At 40.6% G+C, this 27737-nt stretch overlaps 1 protein-coding gene across 3 annotated transcripts in view; it reads left to right on the forward strand.

Moving 5' to 3' along the window:
* LOC307261351 (gephyrin-like) overlaps positions 1 to 27737 on the forward strand; it is a 128376-nt gene that overhangs the window by 9036 nt on the left and 91603 nt on the right. For all 3 annotated transcript variants that reach the window (XM_080041869.1, XM_080041870.1, XM_080041871.1), the window contains exons 2-6: positions 16861 to 16939; positions 17172 to 17229; positions 17322 to 17414; positions 17613 to 17707; positions 17866 to 17932. In XM_080041869.1, coding sequence (XP_079897995.1) covers positions 16861 to 16939; positions 17172 to 17229; positions 17322 to 17414; positions 17613 to 17707; positions 17866 to 17932 — 392 coding nt within the window. The remainder of the gene's footprint in view (positions 1 to 16860; positions 16940 to 17171; positions 17230 to 17321; positions 17415 to 17612; positions 17708 to 17865; positions 17933 to 27737) is intronic.

The raw sequence follows: 27737 nt of genomic DNA on the forward strand, positions 1-27737 counted from the left end.
ATACAGGTATTATAATTATTGACACTAAATTATGAAGAAGAAAAAAAGTGTGTGCAGGGCCAGTGAAAATATACAAGGGGCCAGTAAAACTCAGATCCACTGGCCCGGCGGGCCAGTAGGAAAAAAAAGTTATGTTGAACCCTGTGGCCACAGCCGGATAATTAAATCATTTTAGAGCTAAATTAATTTTATTCAAGAAATTAACTAACTTAATGTCCAAAAATACTGTACAGTACAATGCTTGTCTAATGTTGCCAGAGTGGTTATGCCAGATGAACAGGAAAAACAAACTGTTAAATGCAATATGACATTGTCATATTAGCTATCTGATTTAGGTTAATTTTGGGTCATTTTACCCATCATGGCAACAATTGCCCCCCCCCTGAGATTATTGTCAGGAGCCACCACTGCAATGAAGGCAGAAGGAACAATATTTTCTACAAGCCAAAGTCACATAGTCAGATAGAGTAGATGTGATATTTCGCCGCTTGAAAAAATGTATTTAAAAAAATGTGTTTGCCTCCTGTGATAAGCCTATTATGCCTTAATAATTGGGGTGGTTGTTTAAGCTACACACTTTAAAAGGCATGCTGTCTCTTCTAAGTACTCACCTGGCTCCAAAATGTATTTTAAACTACAGTGTTAAAAGGAGGAGCATTTGTGAAAAACTCCAGTGCCCAACTGTTTCAAGAAATTACTGTTTGCTTCAGTTTGCCTTTCACACAGCTGGGCATCTTTTTTCTGTTAACCCAGCAATCTTTGAAAACCTAGAAGTCTAGTGCATTAACTATATCAAATAAATGTTATCCTGTTTTTGAAGTTGCAATTCTGTTTCATATCCTTGTAGCCAGATATTACAGACTTCCTTGCAGGTTTTGTATGACACAAGGGAAATTAAAACGCTTTATTTTGTTTAAAAATAAACATGCCGTGCATATATTACAGATTTCCCAGATGCTTTTAACCCCTGAATGTAATGATTTTGCATGATGAAATGCACCTGAGCTTGGCCCTGAAAGCCGGTCAAACACGGCGCTATGATTTAAGCAACCAAATGTAACAATTTGGTCTAGTGCACTTTCGTGCCAACTAAAATATAATAATAATAATAATAACTAGAAAATCCCGCGGAGATTTTAAAAGTACGGGCCACCCGGCGCCGACCGCCAGCCCCGCATCGGTGGCGCCCCACCCGTCGGCCGGGCTCGAACGCTTCTACCGACCGCCGCTGCGCGCTTTCCGAACTCGAGTCCCAAGTTGTGGCCGATTGAAGGTTGCAATCGTGGCAAATCTGCAGAAAAATGGCCGCTCTCGCAAAGACGTTATTGTTAAGGGCGGACTTGTTTTTTTAGCTATCTCGCTAAAACTTTATACACATGTGTATGTTGGGCCCCTGATGCTGTGTAAACAGTTTGGTGATGATAGGTTGGAAGTCCACAAAGTAGATATCACTTGACTGTAGTTCAGGTCATGTAAATTAGGGAAGAGAAAAAATCATGGCTATATGGTCCAAGAGGCTTTATTGTAGAGCACCATGAGCTGTACATGTGTAAGAAATTTCAAGTCAATCAGAGTCAGGGGTAAAGGGGCGTGGCCTGTCAAACAATGAATTATGGTTTTCGCATTTGTGGTGCCCCCTATGGGTATATCCCGAAAAGCTTTGAGGGACATGCTACCACATGTCTTGTGCACTTATCCAGCAAGGTTGATGATGATACGACCTATGGTCAATGAGTTATGGCCAATTTGCAGATAAGCCCCGCCCCTGCGTAAACGTTTTGGTCAATGGCGGCCATGTTTTCCAAGCTATTTTTTCGGAGAGGTGCTTCATAGTCCCCTGAGGTTTTGTGGGAAATTTGGTGTAAATTTACAGTGAAATTTGAGGAAGTTGTGGTTAAAAGCCTGTTTTTCAGTTTATGCTAATTAGCGGAAAATATTCCCAGGCGGACTTTTATGGTCCCAGAGGCTTTTTTGTAGAGCACCCTAACATACACCTGTGTGAGAAATTTCAAGTCAATCGGAGTAACGATGTGAGAGGCGTGGCCTCTCAAACTTTTTTCAGTCGGGGCTGAATAACAGCGCCCCCTTGTGGAAATTCAAAAAACTGTATAATAGCACACCCCGTGGGGTAGGGACGCACGTTGGGTGAAAATTTGGAATGTTTAAGTGCAACGGTGTGGGAGGAGTAGGAGCTAGAAAAATTTCATGGAAGAATAAGAACCACCACTCAGAATAAGTATGGTGGAGAACAATAATTACGGGCCCTCAATACTTGAGGGCCCGTACTTAATAATAATAATAGCTTGGGGTCTGTTACCTCAATTATACAGTGGAGGCTCAGTTATGTGCTTTAAAATTCCTTTAATCCGAGTTTAAGTCTTTGCTTTCTTTATCGTTAAAATGCTACCATGTCTACACTGGGTACCAAACTTAACTAGAAAATCCCGCGGAGATTTTGAAAGTACGGGCAGCCCTGCGCAGGCCGCCAATCCCCGCTTCGGCGGCGCCCCGCCCGTCGGCCGGGCCAGAAAGCTTCTACGAACCGCCGCCGCGGGCTTTCCGAACTCCAGTCCCGAGTTGTGGCCATCCCCTGATGCTGTGTATACAATTTGGTGATTATAGGTTGGAAATCCACAGAGTGAATGTGACTTCACTGTATTTCAGGTCATGTAAGTTAGGGAAGAAAGAAAATAATGGCTGACCCCTATGGTCCAAGAGGCTTTATTGTAGAGCACCATGAGCTGTACATGTGTAAGAAATGTCAAGTCAATCAGAGTCAGGGGGCGAGGGGCGTGGCCTGTCAAACATTGCATTTTTGAATGATGGTTTTTGCATTTGTGGGGGCCCCTATGGGTTAATCTCGACAAGCTTAGAGGGCTACCACATGTCTTCTGCACATATCCTGCAAGTTTCATGATGATAGGACCTATGGTCAATTAGTTATGGCCAATTTGTTATTAAGCCCTGCCCCTGCATAAACATTTTAGTCAATGGCGGCCATGTTTTCCAAGTTATCCTACTAATATTTTTCGGAGACGTGCGTCATAGTCCCCCGGGGCTTCGTGAGACATTTGGTGTTGATAAAGTAAAACTTGACAAAGTTGTGGATAAAACTCTGTTTTTCATTTTTAGTCAATGGCGGCCATGTTTTCCAAGCTATCCTACTAATATTTTTCGGAGACGTGCGTCATAGTCCCCCGGGGCTTCGTGAGACATTTAGTGTTGATAAAGTAAAACTTGACAAAGTTGTGGATAAAACCCTTTTTTTTGAGTTTATGCTAATTAGCCGAAAATATTTCCAGGTTGACTTTAAAGCTCCCATATTATACACTTTTCGGTACTATTATACACCATATTATATGGTCTTAGTGGTCCCTAATACGTTTTTCTTTGATTATTTGCTGAAAAAAACTTTCAGATAATTTATTGTACTATGCTGATGTTCAGCTAATCTCACAATGGCCTATTTTTTAAAAAGAGCTGCAGCTCCCCTCGTAAATATACAATCTTTGAGCTGCCCCCGCCCCCTGTCCGGAAGTGAAGCTAGATACGCCTCGCCCTCTGTCTGTCAGGGCCGTGGACCAATAAGAAATAGGGGTGTGGGCTGCACAGTGGAAGCTTCTGGCTTTCCAGTTTGTGAGGTCAGAAAAGGGGAAAATTCTGACTGGAGTATATTGGGGGGAGGGGTTTCAGAAAGGGGGAGAGTGAGAACAGGAGAGTTTGTTATTTTTTTAAATATTTTGGCAGTCTCTAGGCACACCGTGGACCCATGGATATGTTAGAACACATTTAAAAAGTGCATTTAGCATAATATGTGACCTTTAATGATCCAAGAGGCTTTTTTGTAGAGCACCCTAAAATACACCTGTGGGAGAAATTTCAAGTCAATCGGACTTACGGTGTGCGGGGCGTGGCCTCTCAAACTTTCTTCAGTCGGGGCTTAATAACAGCGCCCCCTAGCGGAAATTCAAAAAACTGTCCGAGAGGCTAGGAGCCTAATGTGGTAAAGGGGGAGGAGCTTAATGTGGTAAAAGGGAGGAGCCTAATGATGTAAATGGGAGGAGTCTAACATGCTAAAGGGGAGGAGCCTAACGTCGTAAAGGGGAGGAACTTAACGTGGTAAAGGGGAGGAGCTTACTATGGTAAAGGGGAGGAGTCTAACGTGGTAAAGGGGAGGAGCCTAATGTGGTAAAGGGGAGGAGCCTGATGTGGTAAAGGGGAGGAGCTTAATGTGGTAAAGGGGATGAGCCTAACGTGGTAAAGGGGAGGAGCCTAATGTGGTAAAGGGGATGAGCTTACTATGGTAAAGGGGAGGAGCCTAACATGGTAAAGGGGAGGAGCTTAATGCAGTAAAGAGGATATATTGTAGAGCAGTGGTTCCCAACCTTTTTTCCTTGAGGACCCCCCTGCCAGGGTCCAAGACAAGCAAGGCCCCCCCAACCCTAACTCCGACCCACATACACACAATAAAAGAATAGAGTGATTAATTACAAACATTTATTTGCAAAAATAAACAGCAGTTGTAGGCTTTTGTTCTTATTCTCCTGCTTTTACACTGTATATAGACACATGGATTCATTTGTACTAGATGTCTCTCACTCTCACACACAGACTCACTCACTCACTCACTCACACACAGACACTCTCACTCACTCACTCACTCACTCACAGACACTCTCACTCACTCACTCACACAGACACTCTCACTAGCACGCACGCACGCACACACACACACACACAAAGTGTATACAAATATGAACAGAAATTATAACTGCAAGGACATTTAACTATCTCTTTTCCTTTAACAACTGACAGGTGAGTGGACACACACACCTTCTTACATAGGGAATATATACTTTCAGTAGTGTCTAAGCACTTTGGCTTATACATATAGCTCTGTCACAGAAGTCTTTTGATATTCACATGCACATCATGTCAGTGAAGATTGGGACACAGCTATACACGTGTATGTGTAATAATTACAAGAACAGTAAACATCAATAACAGTAAACAAGTTATTCCTTAAGTTTTTTTACTCTGTGCCAGTTAATTCATTCATAAACTAATGGCTACCTTGGACTTGCATACCTTTGACCAGGGATGCGATGTCAGGTGTGATGGTTGTGACAGCCAGTCTAAAGTCCTGGTGGACATCAAGTCTGTTTCTGGCTTTTGTTTTTATTATCACAAGGGCACTGAATGCTGTCTCAGACAGGTATGTAGTGCTGAATGGCAGAATAACCCTCCTTACTGCGTGTTTGGCCAGTCTGGGAGCAACAGCTTGTCCTTTGACAATCCAAAACTTTTTGAATCCGTTCTCCTGTAAATATTTTTTTGCCACAGAATCAGCCTGAAGATCACAAAGCTCATCTTCACAGCCGAGGTATTCCACATCCTTGAGGGTGAAAGTGTAGGGGTCCACTACCCACGGTTCCTTTGATAAGTACTCACTGATGTCTGCGAAGCGGCTTTTAATCTCCTCGCGGATTAGGTTCAGGTGGCGGGTAAACTCGGTGCGTAAAGACACACACACAGTGCCAGCAGACTGTTTCAGCAGCAGTGGAAAGTGATGTAATTCCCCGTTTGACATTTTTTTAACTCTGTAATCCAGTTTGCGCGAAAAAGCATCCAGGGCGTCTTTGCACTGCATGATGTTTGATTCAGGTCCCTGCATTCGCTTGTTCGTCTCATTGTAGAGCGTGAACGTGTCCGCCAGGTACGCCGTTTTAATCCAAAACGCATCAGTCAGCTGTTCACACAGTGGTCGATTGTGATCTTGTAAGAATTCCTTAATTTTGTCTTGCAGTTCCATAAAACACACAAGCACTTGTCCACGCGACAGCCAGCGCACCTCCGTGTGTAGAAGAAGTGTTTGATGCGCTTCATCCTCGCACAGCTGGGCAAAAAGTCTCTTGTTTGTTGGGCGAGCTTTAATAAAGTTTACAACTTTAACAACAGTTGACAGGGTGTTACTAAGGTCTTCGGAAAGTTTTTTACTCGCCAGTGCTTGCCGATGTATCATGCAGTGGAAAATCACACAGCCAGGGACTTTTTCCTTCAGGCGGCTGTTAAACCCCTTGTTTTTGCCCATCATTGCTGCGGCTCCGTCAGTGCAACATGCAACCAGGTTTTCATAGGGCAGATTGTTGGATGAGAGATATGAGTCCACAGCCAGAAATATATCCTGGCCGGTTGTTGTCGTTGATAGATTTGTAGACATAAGAATGTCTTGTTTCAAGTCCTCGCCATCAATATACTGCACATAAACAATGAGAACGGCCTCGTCTGACACGGTTGTTGTTTCGTCCAGCTGAATGGCAAAGTTAGCATTCCTCAGCTTCTCGTGCAGCTGGTTTTGGCAATCTGCAGCCATTTTATCAATTCTGTCTTTTGATAAAACTGTCGAAAACTGTCCCACTCTCAGTGGGACAGTTTTCACTTTATCAAATACTTGCGGTTCACACATCCTCTCTCCAATTTTCAGGAGGGCGGGTTTGATTAGCTGCTCTCCAATATTGTGCGGCTTTTTAGCCTTCGCAATTAACAGTGAACAGTCAAATGACGCCTCCGTGGCTCTGTGTAAATCAGTACCTGCTTTTTCAAAAGCTTTTCTGATGTCCGTGGATCTTCTTGATAGTGCCAATTGCTTCTTTCTCTCCAAATATTCTCGGCTTTCACCAATAGTCTCGGGGTGTTTGGTCTCCTAGTGTCGTTTCAGTTTGCATGGTTTCATGCTTTGATTAGCTAGCTTCTCGCCACAAATGACGCATTCTGGCCTAAAACTGTCCTGTCCTTCAATAAAACCAAAATCAATGTATCTCTCGAGCTATTGCTTTGTTTTCATCTTTGGTGCAGACGAACCATCTGTACATTTACGTTTCACAGACATTTTCTTTTCTGTGTAAAGTGAGGCTGACCGCAGGGAAACAATCAGCATTGCCCGCCACCCACGAGCCGACCTGAAGGTTGCTTACGCAAGTTCAGAGGTCATATAATAATGAATTTAAATGTGGACCAATAATATGTTTTAATTAGCATTAAACATCGTTTTGATTATCCATTTGGATGTTATTGGGGTTTTATAAATTTAATGTGCAATTTTTTTTTTCACAAGTCACAACCTCAGCGCAGACAAACTTGTGCGCCCCCCTTGCGATCTCTGGCGCCCCCTACTGGGGGGCGCGGACCCCAGGTTGGGAACCACTGTTGTAGAGCACCATGAGCTGTACAAGTGTAAGAAATTTCAAGTCAATCAGAGTCAGGGGGCATTTGTGGCGCCCCCTATGGGTTAATCTCGATAAGCGTCCAGGGACATGCTACCACATGACTTCTGCACATACCCAGCAAGTTTGATGATGATAGGACCTATGGTTAAGGAGTTATGGCCAATTTGTTGATAGGCCCCTCCCCTGCGTAAACTTTTTGGTCAATGGCGGCCATGTTTTTCAAGTTGTCCTACTAATGTTTTACGGGTATGTTTATTGTAGTCCCCCGGGGCTTCACGAGAAATTTGGTGTTGATACAGTCAAATTTCAGAAAGTTGTGGATAACACCCTGTTTTTCAGTTTATGCTAATTAGCGGAAAATATTCATAGGCGGACTTATATGGTCCCAGAGGCTTTTTTGTAGAGCACCCTAACATACACCTGTGTGAGAAATTTAAAGTGAATCGGACTTACGGTGTGTGGGGCGTGGCCTCTCAAACTTTCTTCAGTCGGGGCTTAATAACAGCGCCCCCTAGCGGAAATTCCAAAAACTGTATAATAGCACACCCCGCGGCGTGGGGACGCACTTTGTGTGAAATTTTTCTATGTCTGCGTGTAACGGTGTGGGAGGAGTAGCAGCTAGAAAATGTGGCGGAAGAATAAGAAGAAGTAAGAAGTAAGAAAAAGTATGGTGGAGAGTTATAATTACGGGCCCTCAATACATTGAGGGCCCGGCCCGTACTTAATTAATTATTGTAAACTAGTATGGAGTTTTTATAAATTGGGCATATAATCAAAGTATCTAAAAGCACCTAATCATACTAAACGTGTACTGTTTTGAAGTTGTTGATGCTCATTGCTTTCTCCAACAGACTCACAGCACAGGTAGGCCTTTCACACCGCCGCAAAATCGGAGCTAGTTCCGGGCAAGTTCGGAGCTAGAGCCAGTGTTTTGGTTTCACAACGCCAGAGAGCCGGCTCCGGGCTGTAAAAACCGGTTCAACTCAAACCCCAGGATTGAGCAGGGTTTGAGGTAAGAACTGCTTGCGCCAGCGGCCGGGGGAGGGATTATCCTGACAAACCAGACCAACTCAAACCTCATGCCCGCCATATTTAAAAACACCGCTACTACGAGACGTAAACATAACATAATTACCGAACGTAGCGATCAAATTGACCGGCGAAAATACGCTGTATGGGTCCTGTTTGCAAAGTAGGGTGACCAGATCCCAATTCGCCAGATGTGGGACAAAGACTACGTTTGTGTGGGACAATGTGCCGTTTTTTTTTTTAGCAAAATAAACTTGTGTCACCACCGGTAATGCCAGAGACACGGCTTTCTATATTGAAAAACACTATCTTTAGATCAGCGCGCAGCAGTTAAGTTACAAATAGAGCATTAAGGCTGCGGCTTCACATTAAAAGCATTTCACTGGCTTCACATTAGCACTTCACTGGACAAACGTGAGTTGGCTTTTATTTTGAAGTAACATGAAAGTAAACGCTGAAGCAGGCATCACCTTCACAGCATGGACATATAAACACAGAGCCCACTGAGCTGAGCAGCGCGACAAACAGCGATCATGTCCGCACAAAAACAACAACAACACGGCCAACAATTGTGCCATTAAGACAAATAAACAGCAACTGAACGGAACAAATAGCCTTAAAACAGATTCACGCCACTCGGAAATGAACACAAACAGCAAGGCAGCACCATACCAAACACATTTACAGCAGCATTGTGCACAGGGCAGTAGAAAATAAAGGCAAGTAGCCTACATTACCTGGCTGTGACGGGACCGTGGCTGGCGTATAGCCTATAGGGCAGGCATAAACACCGGTGCTTCGCTGTACTCGTTGTGAAAGTTCCCCGGATTTAGCCGTTATGTTTGGGTTCATTATATGGAGGTGGTGGCCGCACACAGCCGGATGAGTTAGCTAACGCTATCCGACCGGTGCTAACTTGGTTTATCGGCTTAAGCACAGCCACACATATTCACTGAATTAACCAGGAATCCCATTCTCCTGGCTCACTTTCCCCACCCAGTCCTAGAAATTTGGTGTTGATAAAGTAAAATTTTAGAAAGTTGTGGTTCAAACCCTGTTTTTCAGTTTATGCTAATTAGAGAAAAATATTCCCAGGTGGACTTATATGGTCCCAGAGGCTTTTTTGTAGAGCACCCTAACATACACCTGTGTGAGAAATTTCAAGTGAATCGGACTTACGGTGTGCGCGGCGTGGCCTCTCAAACTTTCTTCAGTCGGGGCTTAATAACAGCGCCCCCTAGCGGAAATTCAAAAAACTGTATAATAGCACACCATTCGGGGTAGGGATGGACGTTCTGTGAAATTTTTGCGTTTCTAAGTGAAACGGTGTGGGAGGATTAGCAGCTCGAAAATGTGCGGAAGAATAAGAAGAAGTATGGTGGAGAGTAAACTGAGGGCCCGTACTTAATAAACACTGAAATAAGCTGCGACTCACTCCACAATCTGTTTCTAAATGTCTCACTAGACTGGGTTTTTCCTGCATAGAGAAATTTCGGCGCCCGCCAAAGAGGATTTATTCAGCGCCAAAGGAAAATCACCAGCGCCAAAATGATAAAGATTGAAATACATTTAGCAATTTAAAACCTCTCCAAATTGATCCCAATTTAAGTCATCCTTCTTATAGAGCTGGGCAATAACTTGAATTTCAATTTCCATTACTATTACGGCTTCCCTCAATCATGAAAACAAAATAATCGTAATAAAACTATCATTGTTCCGCACGCCGTGACATGCAGGCTTTTAAATGCAGCGAACTCTTGTTTCGGCCGTGCGCTCCGCTCGGCCCCTCCCTCACCTGATAGTTTAGCTTTTTTTCAACTTCTAGAAGACATAAAACTAATTGTATTGTCTAGGGATGGGAACTGAGAACCGGTTCTTGTTCAGAACTGGTGCCTAGTGAACCAATTCCTTGGAATCGTTAATATGCCTGCTTAACGTGCCTGCTTAACGGTTCCGCTCGTTGCAAATGCGTCAATGGCTTCGTGCTGCTTTGTTTTGGTTCAGAACGCAGCAAAAATGGCGTCAAGGCAGAAGCACTCTAAATGTTGGTTGTAATTCAAGCTAAAGGTGACAATTAGGGTTGCTGAACGGGACCCGGGATTTCGGGAATTCCGGAAAATTGGTCAGCACGGGAGTACCGGGAAGTGACCACGGGATCCCGCCTCCCGTTTTTTTTTATTATTATTATTCTTTTGGGTGGTTTATTTTTCATTAATAGTGGCCTTTACTAATAAAAGACTCTCGCCATCGTGGCCTTTTCAGACGGGGGGCGATTAACGTGTATGGTAATACATTTTCAATGACATGCGAGTGGAGAGAGACGCACTACCGTTCTACAGACGTGGCGACAAGCGGCCGCACCAAACTGTTGTTACGTCTGTAACGCAGCTATTGACATGCGAGTGGACAGAGAGAGAGAGAGTCCTCAGTTCTACAGACGGAGCGACAAGCGGCCGCACTACCGCTACTGTCACGTCTGTGCTCCTCTCTCTCTCACACACGCGCTGGCAGCCTGGCACAGCTGACCAGTTTTTTACTTTTCTCTCCTCAATGAGATGGTGATATTCACCATGCTTCTGTATTAAAGTCAAGATTGTATGAACATAAAACGGCCTGTTTCTTTTGCTGCTTTCTCTTTTAGCGACACGAATCTAATGAGATGAAACAACTGGAGCATCGCTGTTCGCCCCGTTCCACCAAACCCTAAAGTTAAACCTAGACCTAATCCACAAAGTAGACATTTAAACCAAACCAAACTGAATAACTAATCCACTTATTAACTAAACAAATGTTAACAATATGAGTAGATATTTAACAGCAGCGACACAGGGTTGTAAACAAAAGTTGTTTCCATGGTTACCGCACGGCGTTTCCTCGCGGAGCCCGCCGGTCCATGCGAGTGCATGGAATGTCTCCTCCCGTCTGAAAACGCCTTTAGATGACTTAACTTTTAATGCCCTTAGTTCATTCTAGAGCTAGCATCCAGTCTGCCCTGCGCACATGGGCGTAAAATTGCATATGGACGGTGTGGACGTGTCCATACCAATATTCAAATGTGCTGAAATTGTCCACACCAATATGAGAAGGATATGACAACGACGAGAAAGGGTTAATGGGTTGCCTCTTTATAGTCCCGCCTTATGTATTTTGTGATTGGCTTTGCCTCCTGTTGGTTGTCGTGGGTTGTGTTTCGGTAGCGGTGATTGGTTGCTTAATTTGAGAGCGGTAAAACCATAGATAGTAAATAAGGTAAAACAGCTTCTGCTGTCATTTTGGAAGTGTGCTAACGGCTACATTAGCATTTGGTTAAATTATATGCAGTTTGTTCATTATGAGCCACCGTACTGTGTTGCCTCATCCAATCAGAATGCCCGGTGGGCTAGTTCACTTTTACCTCCTGTTTGTTACTGTATCGGAGCGCAGTTTTTGAATGCTTTGATTAAATGCAGTCGTTTAAACTCGGTGTGATCCTTGACTCATACAAACACATAAGAACTTTCTACAAGGAGGCCATAACAATAAGTAGCAGCTATGTCAACTTTGAGCAGATATGTAGTCACTGGGACTGTTCAGGAGAAAAGCCCAGTCGGACCTCAGCAGCTGATCACGGGCGTAAAGCCGAAAGAGTGTCCCTCAGTACCCGATGAGATCGCTGATTAATGAATGAATAGTAAAACATTTTTTTTAAAATAATTGTATTGATTATGGGGCCCATTGTAGTCCGGAAACCAAGGCAATTGCCTAGTTTGCCTATGGCTAGGTTCACCTCGTCTGCACACAAACACACACACACATACATAGTTATTGATGAATGAGAGGGTGATCCTTATCTCATAATTATGAGATCTTTTCTCATAATTACGAGATCCTGAGTGTGCTAACGGCTACATTAGCTGTGAAACTTTTTTTTTTTTGGTGAATGCTCAGCGTTAGCGCTGTGCATATTGCGCACTATATATGCCTATTGATTCTGCTCTGCTATGTGCTGTAGTAAAGATAGGTCGCCTTAGATCAATTAAGCCCCCGTAGACCGCGAGCATCTTGTCTTTTTTACTCGCGCGAATCACCATTCTCTGCAGCCGTCACCGGCTCTGTGTTGTTTCTCTCTCACCGGCTCGCAGAGGCTCGGGCACGCTCCCCGGTTCACTCGTAAACTGAAATTCCGAGTCGGGGACAGCCCTACTGTGAAACATAAGCAGCCAAGGATGTATGAATATAATACGTTTTTTAGTGCAAAACGATTGATAGCCGCTCAACTCTTGACTAAGGCTATAGATGCATTATAAAACTGGTTTGGTTAATAAACTAGTGAGCGGTTGGATGCTGGGTCTGGGGCGAGGGCATTTCGCCAAATTGTGTGACGTTTCGCCAAAATGTGTCCCCACCAATATGAACATCAAAGTTACGCCACTGCCTGCGCATATGAGGCTATAACGTGCCCAATAAACCACTCGGCCGAGTACGTGGGTACAAAATAAAGTATTAAAAAGGCACTTCTGGTTTAACGGGAATTCCCGGGATTTCCCGGGAGGAGGCTCTTTTTTTCCCGGGATTTGAAAAGGGTCAATTCCGGGAATTTTCAGCAACCCTAGCGACAATAAGGCCACTTGCAATAATTGTAAAGTTTCCATTTCGTCAAACGACACGCACAAGCAAGCGCGCAGACTGCGATCCTGACGGTTAAACGTTTAAACGTCCGCTGTCTTACTAGTCGGCACCAGAATTGCCCATCACTAGGATTTGAACATAAAATGTATGAGAATTAACGTGTGTGTAGGCCTTGGTGTGGGCTGATAAAAGAGGGAGATGCATAAAAAGGCGAGAGCAGCATAAAGCAAAGCAAAAAGGATTTCTTGACCGCTGCCTTAAGGCCCGCTGTTTACTCTTGTTCATCAGCTGTTATATTGCTGCCTTTACGCACAGCGGTGGAGACGAACCCAAAACAACACACAGCGGGACTTGGCGGTCCGGTGATAAGGAAACGTTTAACAAGACACTTTATAAAGACAGTAAGACACACTTAAAATAACAATCTCTGCCCATACAAAAAGCTCTGCCCTGGATTACTAAATGGAGCGATCAATGTGAACCTTCCGCTACGTGTGTCTGATGACGGGCCATTATATTAACAATAAACAGCGCGCTGCACATAAGAACAGCGTACATTGTAAAGCTGAGATGGAGCGGTGACTCCTCGTCGCTGGCGTGGTGAAGAATAAGCAAAGCGATACATTCTCTTTTAGCCTTTTTGGCGTATTTATTCTCTTCTTGAATAGCCTACATGACTGACTACTGTGCAGTCAGTTAAACACCAACGTACAACGTGACAGTTTGACCTGAGGCGATAACGTAGTGACATCACGTTGCCCTTTCAGAGTAAGGGCGCAATCATATAATAACACTTAACATACATTAAATATCTCGTATCCTTCCTGAGAGGGCAAACATGATGATTTTTCTGCACAAAATCGGTTAATTTGCTAAGTTAATAGTCGGTCTTATCTTTTCAAAAGACTTGTTTGTATTTTTTATGTCAGTTGAATTTTGTTTCAAGTGCAAATGAGCACTGTTAATATTCCAAAAGGCACAAGCTCTTCCTTGCCTGTTTTAAGTCTGTGTATTTAGTTTTTAGGGCACATAATGGCATTGTCTAGACCAGTGGTTCTCAACCGGTGGGGCGGGCACCCCCGGGGGGGCGCGGACACTCTACAGGGGGGGGTGCGAGGGGGATGACAAAAAATATAGCCTAGTTCAGAGATGATATGTATTTTTTTTCTTTCTTAACTTTTTTTGATAGGTATTTGCCAAGTTCATCACACAAACACTCCAATCCACTGATATGAGATCAGTTTGCAATTTTCAAGTACTGAATTAATGGTAGGACTGTGGCCACTAGAACTGGTCTCTGGTCAGCAAAGGTCTTGAAAACAGCATAAGTGTGCTTGTGACATGCGTGCCACCCATGCACGTGTATGGGCACGTGTCCCAGCAGATTTTTGAAATCTGAATAAAAAAATGTAAGTTTGTAGTTAGCAAGTGTAACATGTTCTTAGGGCAGAATTTCATAAATAAAGGTTTATTTTTTTAGCAAGATATTTTGTCAAAAGCTAGTTGTCGTCCGTCCCTCTGTCCAGTTGTTAGGCATCTGGCTGCTAGCAAGTTATGTTGTCTTGCTAATTTTACTATTCATCTGAACTGAAATAAATATTGACTTTTTCCTTTATCTTCGCCAGAATGCACCAGAATGCTTAGATTACATGTTAAAAACACAAAAAATCTTCTGGGGGGGATGCCCCCAGACCCCCCTTCAGGGGTTTAGTTTTCTGACAAACATTACAATGGATACTAACATGATTTGGGCATTTGGGATTATAAATCATCTTTGAATTGGTTGTACAGCATATCACATGCTATTCATTCAGGGGTGCGATGGCCACCCCACTCTAGCTCTGTGGCCCACCTTGGCCACCCCCAGTCAAAATTTCCTGGATTCGCCACTGAGACACACACAACTCCGCGTTCAGGCTGCACAGCACATTAATCGCAGGTAGCATTTTGAGCTAAATCTGGCCACTTTCCAAATCCAAGACTCAATAGTTGAAACATTCTCTGAACTGGGTTGTCAGACAGCAGTGTTTCCCATTGATCATAGACTTTGTTTTGTGAAGCTTTTTCATAACAGGTATACCTATTGTAGAATTTATTCTGTGTATGTTCTATTTAGGCTACTATTTTCTTCTCTTCTAAGGAGATTAAAAAAAAAACATTGATACAATCTCATAATTAGCTTTTAAAGTGCACCAGAATTTAACGTTAAAATATAAGAAATTTCCGGACCCCAACCCTAAACCCAATGTTCAACTCAAAGGTGCGCCACTGGCCTAGCCCTTGTGATAATAACAATAATTGATAGATTATCTATCTATCTATCTATCTATCTATCTATCTATCTATCTATCTATCTATCTATCTATCTATCTATCTATCTATCTATCTATCTATCTATCTATCTATCTGTGTAGGGTGGTGTGTGTGTGTGGGGGGTGGGGGGGGTGTCAGGGTCGGTGGGGGGGCCCAACTGCAATGACCCAGCTTTGGGGGGGCCCAGCTTGCAGAAGGTTGAGAACCCCTGGTCTAGACCAATTAATGTGAAAATTCTCTTTTTTTTCTGAAAAACTCTTGATAATCTTTCAAGGCACACACTAGACACACTTCTGATCAGATATTAAAGAGAGTTAATACAAACAAACTAATTTGTACTTATTCTCTCACCCAATGAGAATCAATAAGAAAATCGATAAGGAATCGGATCGATAAGCAGAATCGAAATTGTTAAATTCATATCAATTCCCATCCCTAGTATTGTCTGAAAACACTTCAGACTCACAACAGACTAAAATAATGTGCAAGATAAGTCATGCGCGGACACCATCGGCGGACACGCGAGTCACGTGACATATACGCGACCATGAGAGAGAGAAAAAAAGGCATATCATGTCAGCACATCAAACTTTGCGACCAATTTCTTTACTCACTTAAAGTCGATTCATAGTGGTCTATGACCAAGCAATAAAATAATAAAAAACACAGGAAGTTTAAGGATCCTTGACTCCTGCAACCACAACAGTCAACACTGTACAATGCAACTGCCCATTCAGCCAGCTCCATGATGAGACATAAATAAATCATGACCTTAGATTTAATGCTAGCAAAAGACGTGCCCTATCAACACAATTTCAATGGTTTATTTTTATTATGATATTCATCTATTCAATTATTACAAATATTTTTCACTAAGATGCTGGCAGAGAAAACCCGTGAATATACCGCACACCCAGACTGACAACTGAAGGGAAATGAAAATTGAGTGGAAGTATGTAGGTGGGCAGTGCCAGGCTACTCTACAGTGACACAAAATAAAGTTGTTATAAGTCTTAAGACGTTTGCGAAGCTGACAAACACAGTATTGAGAAGCCTAACAACCGTGTCCATTGAGAAGGTATAGTAGTACTGGAGTTTGTGAAAAACTGGCTTAAGCGTCTACAGCCGTTGTTTGAATGTGGAGTAACTTCTGGTTGCCAGCCTAGCACTGTCAAAGCCAGACTGGCTGGTTCCCCCTGTTGCCAGTCGAAGAGCTAAACTAAACTGGCTTATAGCTTTATATTTACTGTAAAGACATGGGAGTGGTTTTATTCTACCAGCAAGAATGCAAATGAGAATTTTTGCCAAAATGTCAACTATACTTTTAAATCGATCACGCATTGGTACCTATTAAAAAAATATTTTGACTGATTAGCTCTCATGTCACTATTTCAGTCAAAATATTCTACAATAAATGGAAGTGGATGGATATAGACAATATCTAGATTTTACTTTAGCATTTCATAATATTTTTGATACAAACGATGAATGAACCGAGACTTGCTGTGTGTATTTTAATAATATTGTCCATATCCCATATCCATATGTGGTATTATATGATGTTCCACTTTTTTTGTAGACAACGATTAGTTTTATTTTCAATCTGTTCTCATTAAACGGCTTTAAACTGATGGTGTCAGAGCAAGTTGTTATAAAGTATAACCTGAAGGTGTCTCTTCTTCAGTCAGTGACAGCTGTTACAGGAACATGGCTGAGGACAGGAGTGGGCTCAACCTAAAGGACCTGGTCCATGATCCCTCATTGTGAGTCGACTCAAACATATTGACATATACAGTATAGTACACACACATGCAAGTAAACTGGAATACACATACACAATACACATACTGTTTATTTAAATTTTTATTCCAGTTTGTTATTACCGTAACAACTATTCTTCTTGGGGTCCACACACATGTTAAAACAAAACAAGATGTTCAACACTGTACTTGTACTTTACAGTGTATTGTGCTTGTACTGTATCACTTATTGCAGGTTAGGAGGAGTCATAGCAGCCTACAAGATTGTTCCAGATGAAATGGATGAAATCAAGGTATGTGTCCACGCTTTGTGTTAACTCACTTTTTTGAAAAACAGTGTCTTTATTAATAAGTCTATTAAGTTGAGTTGTCTTTGTGTGCACAGGAAAGTCTTTTGGAGTGGTGTGATGAACTACAGCTCAATCTCATTCTCACTACTGGAGGAACTGGCTTTGCACCACGAGATGTCACTCCTGAGGTAAAAACATATTCAACTTTTAATTGTAAAACTTGAACAAAAGTTACTTTTTTAACACAAGAAATTCAGAGACTAAACTAATGAGTTTTGTTCTGAAACTTGACTGAAAAACAAACAAACAGTTGCTTTGAAAATGATTTTGTACAAACAAATGCTTTACCTGTCTTTACTATCTGAATGGTGGTGTTTGTCTTGTAGGCCACCAGAGAGGTGATAGAGCGAGAGGCTCCGGGTATGGCTCTGGCTATGTTGATGGGATCCCTCAACGTTACACCTCTAGGCATGCTGTCCAGGTGAAAACTAGATATTTTCACTACTGTGGTCATTCAGTTAGACATACTGTCTACATAAGAGTAGAACTTATCGACTCAAATGTTTCATTCTAACCAGAAGATTGCTTGCTACTGGTTTCCTCTGCTACCATAATTTTGTGTCAACTGTCTGTCTTCAGGCCAGTGTGTGGGATTCGTGGTAAAACTTTGATCATCAACCTTCCAGGGAGCAAGAAGGGCTCTCAGGTAGGACTCTTACTATTCTCACTCTGTACTATGCTAGAATGCAGGGCCGGCCCAAACCTTCATGGGGACCTAAGCAGTATTTGATTAGGGGCCAGGGCTGTACAGTGCGACAGTTTTGATCGCATTTGCTACTGAAATTGATCACGTGCGATGATGAATACAAATCCATTCGCACTCGTGCGACAGGCTGCTAATGAGGAGAGGCTGTCTTTGAAACACAGAGGAGCGCTGCTTAGAGGGCTCTACATTAACACTCCAAATGGGGGTAAATGTAGTCTTAGGCAAGTAAGTTATTGAGTCCACCCTTCACTTTGGCTGGTGAAAGATATGTGTCCTCGACTCCTCGGGATCTGTGCTCGTGCAGCGATTCTAGGTATAAAAACTTCACTAACGGTAATTACCGGAAGGAGACGGCACATTACCGCAGTTAAGTTAGCGCGTGTACAAACAGAACATTTCCTGTGCGCCTTCACATTAAAAGCCTGTTACTAGCCAAAGGTGAGTTGACTTTTATTTTGAAGCCGATAAGAACAGGAAGTTAGCGCTTTTTTCTAGCTTGAAAGGCAACTCCTTCAGCTGCAAGCAGTCAACAGTAGCCTAGTCTATTTAAACAAAGTTTTAAATAAGCCACTGAAAAGCTACTCCCAACACATTCACAACAACCTATTTAATTTATCCTAAATTGTACCAATAATATATGTATACTTATTTATTTAATAGGCTATGTTTAATGTTTTAAAGTTTGGTTTTAATTAACAGAAGGACAATATAATAATAATAATAATAATTCTGAATCAGCAAAAAATTGCAATTGGCAGGTTAGATTATTTTGTCTAAATTGCAATCAGTGCACCCCTATTAATTTTTCCATAATTATTACTGCACACACTAGGATATAATATTAATTGAGAATCTCAAATGAGACCAAGATGACATGCTCAAAGGTAATTAGAGCGAAATGCCTGGGTTAAGGTTATGCAAGTTTTCGATCATACTTTGTGTGCTACCAAATTTATTTTTGTGCTACTGAATTTTTTTGCTTGCTAGCACCAGTGCTACCACCTAAAAAAAATAAGCGTACAGCCCTGATTAGGGGGCTACCTCCCTCGTACTGTCTCGGCTTGGCATGCAGGGAATTATTTTGGCTTTTTTGACACATTGTATTGTGCGTTGAATATGCTGTATAAATTGAAATAGGCTAAACGTTTCTTATTTGAGATGTCGAGCTCATCTGTCTGAGCAGCGGAGGCTATTCACATGACGCTACAGGGTCAGGGGTCACTGAACCATGATGCCGATTCGTCCGTTTGGAGGTGGGGCCGGCCCGCTTCATCCCCTTTCCAGAGTTGGTCCATCCTGGGTGTGGCTCGGTGCAGTAAAAGTGGCTCTGCGTGGCCAACTGGCCATCATTGGAAAAATGCCATAACAGTGTAAAATGCAGATGTATTTTACCCAAATGTTGGCACTATAATCAAGCTAAATAGGCCTGCCTAAGATTTCTTTTTTATATACTTTATTGTAGGATCATATAGTATTCTGTATCATCCTACAAACAATTTTTTTTAAATAAATGTAAACAATATAAATAAATGAATGAAGTAAATAAATAAACAAAACAAAAACAACAAAATACAGTAATGATAAATAATATATATATATATATATATATATACATAGTGTCGTGCGAAAGTTTGTGAACCCCTTGAGCCTTTTGGAATTTTATTTATGTTAACCATTATTAATTCATTTTTTTCAATACCAGTATTTTTTATATGAAATAACAGATGTTTGTTTATCAAATCAACATTTTTCTTTTCCAAAAATCTATTGTTAAAATAGATAAAACAAATTATTTGACAAATGTTGTATGTGCAAAAGTTTGTGAACCCTAAACTGCATTGCTTAAATCGAGCAAGGTAAACACAATCAGGTGGGCCAAATTGATTGATGAAATAGACCAATGTAATGAGAGATCTTTAGGGAAGAAATTGGGCGCCACTAGATAAAACACGGATAAAACCAGGTCAGTTTAGGCCCACCAAACTGAACCCATACAGGTCAGACATGCTAAAAGGGAAAAAAATCTCAGAAAATCTCAGGAATAGAGTTGTGATGCTGCACATTTGTCTGGGGACAGCTATAAATTAATTCAAAAAAAGTTTGAGCTCCATCGGTCCACCGTGAGGCAAATCATCTACAAATGGAGAGCTTTAAGAGTGACTGAACATCTGCCTAGAAGTGGACTTCCTTCAAAAATATCTTCAAGCGCCACAAGAAAAGTATTTTTTTAGTTAAAAGCCAACCCAAACATTACATCTAGTGATTTGCAGACCTCTCTTGCAACATCTGGGACAGATGTGCATGGTTCCACAATAAGAAGAAAACTCAGTCAACATGGCTTTCAAGGGAGGGTTGCTGAAGAAGCCTCTGCTCTCAAAAAAGAACACAACTGCTTGTCACAGCTTTGCCAGAGAGCACCTGGAGATACCTGAAGTCTTATTCTGTGGACAGATTAGTCCAAAATTGATCTGTTTGGTCATAACCAAAACCGCCATGTTTGGGCAAAAACGCAACTCTGCCTACCACCAACAGAACCTTCTCCCAAGTGAAGAATGGTGATGGCAAATGGTCTGCAAATCTCCAGATGTAATGTGTGGGTTGGCTTTTACCTGAAAAATCCCTTTTCTTGTGGTGCTTGAAGATATTTTTGAAGGAAGTCCACTTCTAGGCAGATGTTAAGTCACTCTTAAAGTTCTCCATTTGTAGATGATTTGCCTCACGGTGGGCTGATGGAGCTCAAACTTTTTTATACGAATGTATAGCTGTCCCCCGACAAATGTGCAACATCAAAACTCTATTCCTGAGATCCTCTGAGATTGTTTCCCCTTTGAGCATGTCTGACCTGTATGGGTTCAGTTTGGTGAGCCTAAACTGACCTGGTTTTATCTTTGTTTTATCTAGTGGCGCCCAATTTCTTCCCTAAAGATCTCTCACTACATTGGTCTATTTCATCAATCAGTTTGGCCCACCTGATTGTGTTTACCTTGCTCGATTTAAGCAATGCAGCTTAGGGTTCACAAACTTTTGCACATACATTTGTCAAATAATTTGTTTTATCTATTTTAACAATTGATTTCTGGAAAAGAAAAATGTTGAATTGATAAACAAACATCTGTTATTTCATATAAAAAATACTGGTATTGAAAAAAAAATATTAATAATGGTTAAAATAAATAAAATTCCAAAAGGCTCAAGGGGTTCACAAACTTTCGCACGACACTGTATATGTGTACACGTACATCCACATATATGCCTAGGCCAAAATATATTCATCAGTACACATATACTACAAAATAAAACACAAAAAAAGAACACAGAAAGTATATATATACACGAGTTAAACTCTTCCAGCTCTTCACGACTATCTTCAGAATATTTAATTACAATCCATATATGTTAACCATTTATTCCATCGTATCGAAAACTCAGTTTCTAATTCTATAGGTAATTATTTACATTTCTAAAATATTATTTACATTTGACTTCCAGTTTTCAAAAGATGGTGGACTAGGTTTTAGCCAGTTCCTTGTTATCTGTTTAAACGCTGCTATCCTAAGTATCCTAAATAAGTATTTGTCTCTTTCTGATATACAGTCATGTGAAAAAATTAGGACACCCTTTGAAAACATGTGTGTTTTTTAACATATTTAGACATATGGATATTTAATATAATTTTTTTTTTAAACTGAGAAATTCCAGGAATATAGATAACTAAGTAAAACTGAAGAAAATACTGTTTAAAACTTTCTGTAAAATGTAATAAAATAAACATGCAAATTCTGTTGAGGAATAAATTAGGACACCCCAACATTTTTTTCACTTAAAATGTCTGAAATCACACAGAAGTGTTTCAGATCAGGTGCACATGATAAGAAGATTGTTACTCAGCATTTTTAAGGAGGTTTGGCCTTTTTAAACCTCAGACATTCAGTTTGGTGTGCTCCTGACTGTTGATGTGAGAGTGAACACCATGGTGAGTTCAAAAGACCTGTCTGAGGCCTTCAGAAAGAAGATTCTTGGAGCTCATGAATCTGGTAAGGGATTTAAAATGATCTCAAAAGATTTTGAAATCAGCCATTCCACTGTCCGGAAAAAAGTGTACAAGTGGAGGACATTCAAAGCAACTGCCAACTTGCCCAGGTCTGGCCTTCCAAGCAAGTTCATCCCGAGAGCAGAGCGCAAGATGCTAAAAGAAGTCTCCAAAACCCCTAAAATGTCATTGCGGGACCTACAGCAGGCTCTGGCCACTGTTGATGTGAAAGTGCATGCCTCTACAATCAGAAAGAGACTGCACAAGTTTAACTTTCACGGGAGGTGTGCAAGGAGGAAACCTTTACTCTCCAAGAGAAACATTAAGGCCAGACTGAAGTTTGCCAGAGAGAACGGAGACAAAGAACAGGACTTCTGGAATAATATTCTTTGGACAGATGAGTAAAATTTGAATTATTTGGACACCAGAAAAGAGGACATGTTTGGCGCAAACCAAATACAGAGTTCCAGGAAAAGAACCTCATACCAACTGTGAAGCATGGAGGTGGAAGTGTCATGGTTTAGGGATGCTTTGCTGCAGCAGGACCTGGCCAGCTCACCATCATAGAATCCATCATGAATTCTACAGTGTATCAGAGGGATACATGTGAGACCATCTGTAAGAAAATTAAAGCTGAAGCGGAACTGGACCCTGCATCATGACAATGACCCTAAACATACCAGTAAATCCACCAAGGACTGGCTGAAAACTAAGAAATGGTGAGTCCTGGAATGGCCCAGTCAAAGCCCAGATCTTAATCCCATTGAGATGCTGTGTGAATTGAAACAAACTGTATGCAAGAAACCCCTCACACATCACACAGGTTAAAACATTCTGCATTGAGGAGTAGGGCAAACTTTCCTCAGACCGATGTCAGAGACTGGTAGAGGGTTACAAGAAGCGTCTCACTGAAGTTATTTCAGCCAAAGGGGGTAACACTAGGTATTAGGGGGTAGGGTGTCCTAACTTTTTCCTCAGTGAGAATATGCATTTATGTTGATATATTTTGTTTAATCAGTAAAACAATGTAATTTTTTTGCTGTTTACCTGCAATTAGATCACTTTCTTTTCCAGAGATTAATAAAAACAAGATTAGACATCGATATGGGAACATTTCTTAATGAATAACTGAATATTCAATGGGGTGTCCTAATTTTTTCACATGACTGTAAGTTCAGCCGGTGTTACATCTAAAATTAAACATTTTGGTTCAGGTACCTGGTTAATTTGGAAAATCTTCATAATAGAATTTGCAATCAGTTGCCAGAAGGTCTTTAGTGATGGGCAAAAGTAGAAAACATGTGAATGGTCTGTGTTATTTTCCCCACAATTTCTCCAACAATCTGATGAATTTAATGTCCTAAACTTTGATTGTATTTTTGGTGTGATAAAGAATCTTGTGTATATTTTCCATGTGTACTCCCTCCAAAACCTAGAGTTTGTTGTTTTATGTATTGTTTTATAAATGTTTTCCCAGTCCTCTTCTTTTAACTGTCCCCCTAATTCTAAGTTCCACTTTAATGCCACCGTGTCTTGTGTTTCATTCTTGTCTTGTAGTATTTTATATATTTTGGAAAGTGTATTCTTGATGTCAATATTATAGTTTTTAACCATAAAATGTACTAAGGGATGCTGCTCGTGAATGCCTGCTCTTTTTTGAAAGGTTTTTATATAGTTTCTAAGTTGTAAATATTTTTAGAAATTTAACTGGACTAAATCATATTTCTTTAAAATATCATCAAAGGAATTTACTTCATACTTAGTTATTATTTGTGAATATATTTGTAGTCCTTTTAAGGACCAGACTTTTAAGACACTGTCCATTTTGTTTGGTTTGAAATCTGGTTCCCATGCCATTTCTCTAAGATAGAGTAATTCCTTATTTATATCATGTTTTTTACAAATTTGTTTCCAATTACATAAAGTATTGTTAATCCATCTGTTTTGTCCTTTCAGTTGTGTCATATCTTTTCTATCAATGAATGGTAATGTTTTTATTGAAAATGGAGTTTGTTCCTTTTCTATCGGAAGCCACTTCGCTTTAATATTATCATTAGTCCATTTCATTATGTTATTTATTTGTGTGGCATGAAAATAGGTTTGGAGGTCTGGAAGTGCTAGTCCACCATGTTCTTTCGATTTTATTAATGTTTTAAATTTGACCCTTTTCCTTTTGTTATTCCATATAAACTTAGTTATTATGCCATTCCATCTTTTAAAACTTTGGGAAGGAATTGATGTTGGCAGGTTCTGAAAAAGGAAAAGGAATTGTGGGAGTATCATCATTTTAATTGTGTCTACTCTACTAAAAAGAGAGTCCGGTATAGTTTTCCACCTGTTCAGATCCTGTTTGATTTTGTTCTCTAGATTCTGATAATTAACTTCGTGAACTTTACTTAAATCTTTATGGATTATTATTCCTAAATATTTCAGTTTATCTTGGTTCCACTTAAATCTGAGGTTTCCTTTTGAGTAATCTGTCAGTTGTTTACCTATGCATATAGACTCAAATTTATTTTCATTAATTTTGTATCCTGAATGTCACTGTATTCTTTTATTGTTTCCATTAGTTCTGGGAGTGAGTATTCAGGGGAAGTAAGATATAAAATAATGTAATCTGCATACAATGCTAATTTATGACATTCTTGCCCTATAGTTAATCCCTTTATGTTGTCTTGTTGCCTGATTGCTTCAGCAAGAGGTTCCATACACATAGCAAAGATCAACGCTGACATTGGTTCCCCTTGCGTTCCCTTATGAATGTGAAAACGTCTTGATAGGGTACCATTGACTCTCACTTGAGCAACTGGGTTTTTGTACATTAATTCTAACCATGAGATGAAAGTGCTGTGAAATCCAAAAGCTTTTGCTGTTTTGAAAATATATGGCCACAGCACTCTTATCAAAAGCTTTTTCCGCGTCTAGTGTTAATAATAGTAAATCCTTATTATGTTTTTGGGAAAAGTCAATTATGTTAAGAGTACGTCTTACATTGTCGGATAGGAATCTATTACAGATAAAACCAGTTTGGTCACTATCAATTAAATCTGGCAGGATGTCCTTAAGTCTATTTGCTATGATAGAAGTTAATATTTTTTGGTCTGTGTTTAATAATGATATTGGTCTATAAGAGGATGTATAAATTTTTTCTTTTCCATCTTTATAAATAACTGTGATCACAGATGAGTTCCATGTTGATGCCCACATACCTGATTCTAAGGCAAAGTTATAGGCTTTTAGTAATAGAGGTACCAATAATTCTCTGAACTCTTTATAGAATTCATTGGTGTACCCATCGTCTCCTGGAGCCTTATCTGTTTTTAGTTTCTTAATTTGTTGTGATATTTCCTCTTCCGTTATTCTTTTTATGAGGTTAGTGTTTTGCAATGAGACTTGTTTTAAATTTAGTTTCTCAAGATATAATTCAGTTCTTATCGAGTTTGTTTTGTCTGTTTCATCTTTGTACAGTTTGATTTGATTTGATTTGATTTATTAGGATCCCCATTAGCAACACACCGGAGTGAGAGCTAGTCTTCCTGGGGTCCGAAACATACAATATAGACAACAGACAATCACTTGTTTGACATTATGTCAAACCGAAATAGACAAATAATAACAACAATATTACACAACACTATGATTTAAAAACATCATAATTACAAATATAACAAAAGAAAATAAAGATAAGAAATCTACAAAAGGAAATGAAACATTTAAAATGTATACATTACATATGGACCAGATGTTTTTTTGCAGACTTTTTAAAGTTGTATTTGCTATTAATGCTAAAAGTAATGTTTTTTGGCAGTTCATTCCATAATGAAATTGATCTGTAAATTATAGTATTTTTAAGTACATTGGACCTTGGTCTAGGTAAAGCTAGATGTCCATTACTTGCACCTCTAGTGCTATGACCGTGTGTGTCAGACACACTACAGGGCTGTACAGTGCGACAGTTTTGATCGCATTTGCTACTGAAATTGATCACGTGCGATGATGAATACAACTCCAATCGCACTCGTGCTAGTGTTGCCACCCGTCCCGTTTTTCCCAGAATTGTTCTCTTTTTTTCACCAGCTGTGACCCGTTTTTTGGGGAAAATGCCAAAACCTCATTTGATTTCCTTCCTTCGTTCAGTAGTTAAGGCCGTCTCACACGGGCCGAGGAGTTTGTTGCGCCCGCTATTGCATCGGAGAGGCGGGCGGGCAGGGGCGGTCTTAACGATTTCGGGGCCCGTTTCAAGACCCTGTGTGGGGCCCCACACTTTTTTTTTTTTTTTTTTTTTTTTTTTTTTAATAAATAATGCTTGTGCATGCTGCCCGCGAAAATAAAAAAGATTGTGGAAACCAGTTGGTTCATAGACGGATTATGAGATAATGGGCCCAGACTCTTTGTACCGTTTTAAAGTTAAATGCATCAGAGCAGAGGAACATTTTAATCAAATCTTGAGCTGCAGAAGGAACATTATTTTTCTTAAACAGGCACTCTTTACTCTGCAACTGTGAAAACAGTACAGTAGATTGGTCTGCAGACTCATGTTATATGATGGAGGGGCCCATTGCAACATATACAGGGTGGAAAGCTACTTTTCATGAACAGTATAGAATTTACACATAGCAAGCTTATTCCTGTTTGTGTGTGGGGGGCTTAGCTGTCCCTCATGAAGCCCCTTAGACAGAGCTAATAATGCTTTTGTTTTGCACTTGCTTTTCTATTTGTCACCTAGTTGGGGCCATGATGATTTATTTCCTTATATTTAGGCTATTCCTTGTTGGACCCTGTTATTGACATGAGTGACTGAGCTCTTTGACAATGCAACATTTAAAGTTACTATCAGTATTTCTGGCTTAGGCCCCCCCCCCCCCCCGAGCCCTTGGGCCCCTGGGCATGGTTGCATGCAATATTATTCTCAAAGTGCACCAGATTGATGAATTTTACTTTAAAAGGTTGCATTTTTTTCTTCCGGGGCCCCCCTACAAGGTCCAGGGTCCCCACCCACCTCAGTCTCCCTATTTAGCCTATACTGTAAAAAGCACTGTAGGTGTGTATGGTTATTATAGGTCATTACACTGGTCAGTCTGAACTGGTAGCCTAATAATGGCCGAGCCCTCCGCCCCAAACATTCAAGTGTCCCTTTTTTTCCTAAATCCAAGGTGGCAACCCTAACTAGTGCGACAGCCTGCCAAATTGCAATTGGCAGGTTAGATTATTTTGTCTAAATTGCAATCAGTGCACCCCTATTAATTTTTCTACAATTATTACTGCACACACTAGGAAATAATATTAATTGAGAATCTCAAATGAGACCAAGATGACATGCTCAAAGGTAATTAGAGCGAAATGCAAGGGTTAAGGTTATGCAAGTTTTCGATCATACTTTGTGTGCTACCAAATTTATTTTTGTGCTACTGATTTTTTTTGCTTGCTAGCACCAGTGCTACCACTTTAAAAAATAAGCGTACAGCCCTGCACTAACTAAACCTTCAGCAAAGAAGGCAGGTATTTTGGTGGTTATGACTGACCTTAGGAAAGTTCTTCATAGTATGCCGCAAATGCTTCTGCAATTTATTTTTTGTCTGTTATAACTTTAGATGTGTCATCCTTTAATTGAGTTATATAAGATTTACTTTTTTGATTCTTCAGTCTATAAGCTAACATTTTGATTGATTTTGGTCCTCCATCATAGTGTTTCTGTTTCGTAAGTAGTATTGATTT

This window comes from Ammodytes marinus (genome assembly GCF_949987685.1).
Source record: "Ammodytes marinus genome assembly, chromosome: 15".
NCBI classification, from domain to species: Eukaryota; Metazoa; Chordata; class Actinopteri; order Uranoscopiformes; family Ammodytidae; genus Ammodytes; species Ammodytes marinus.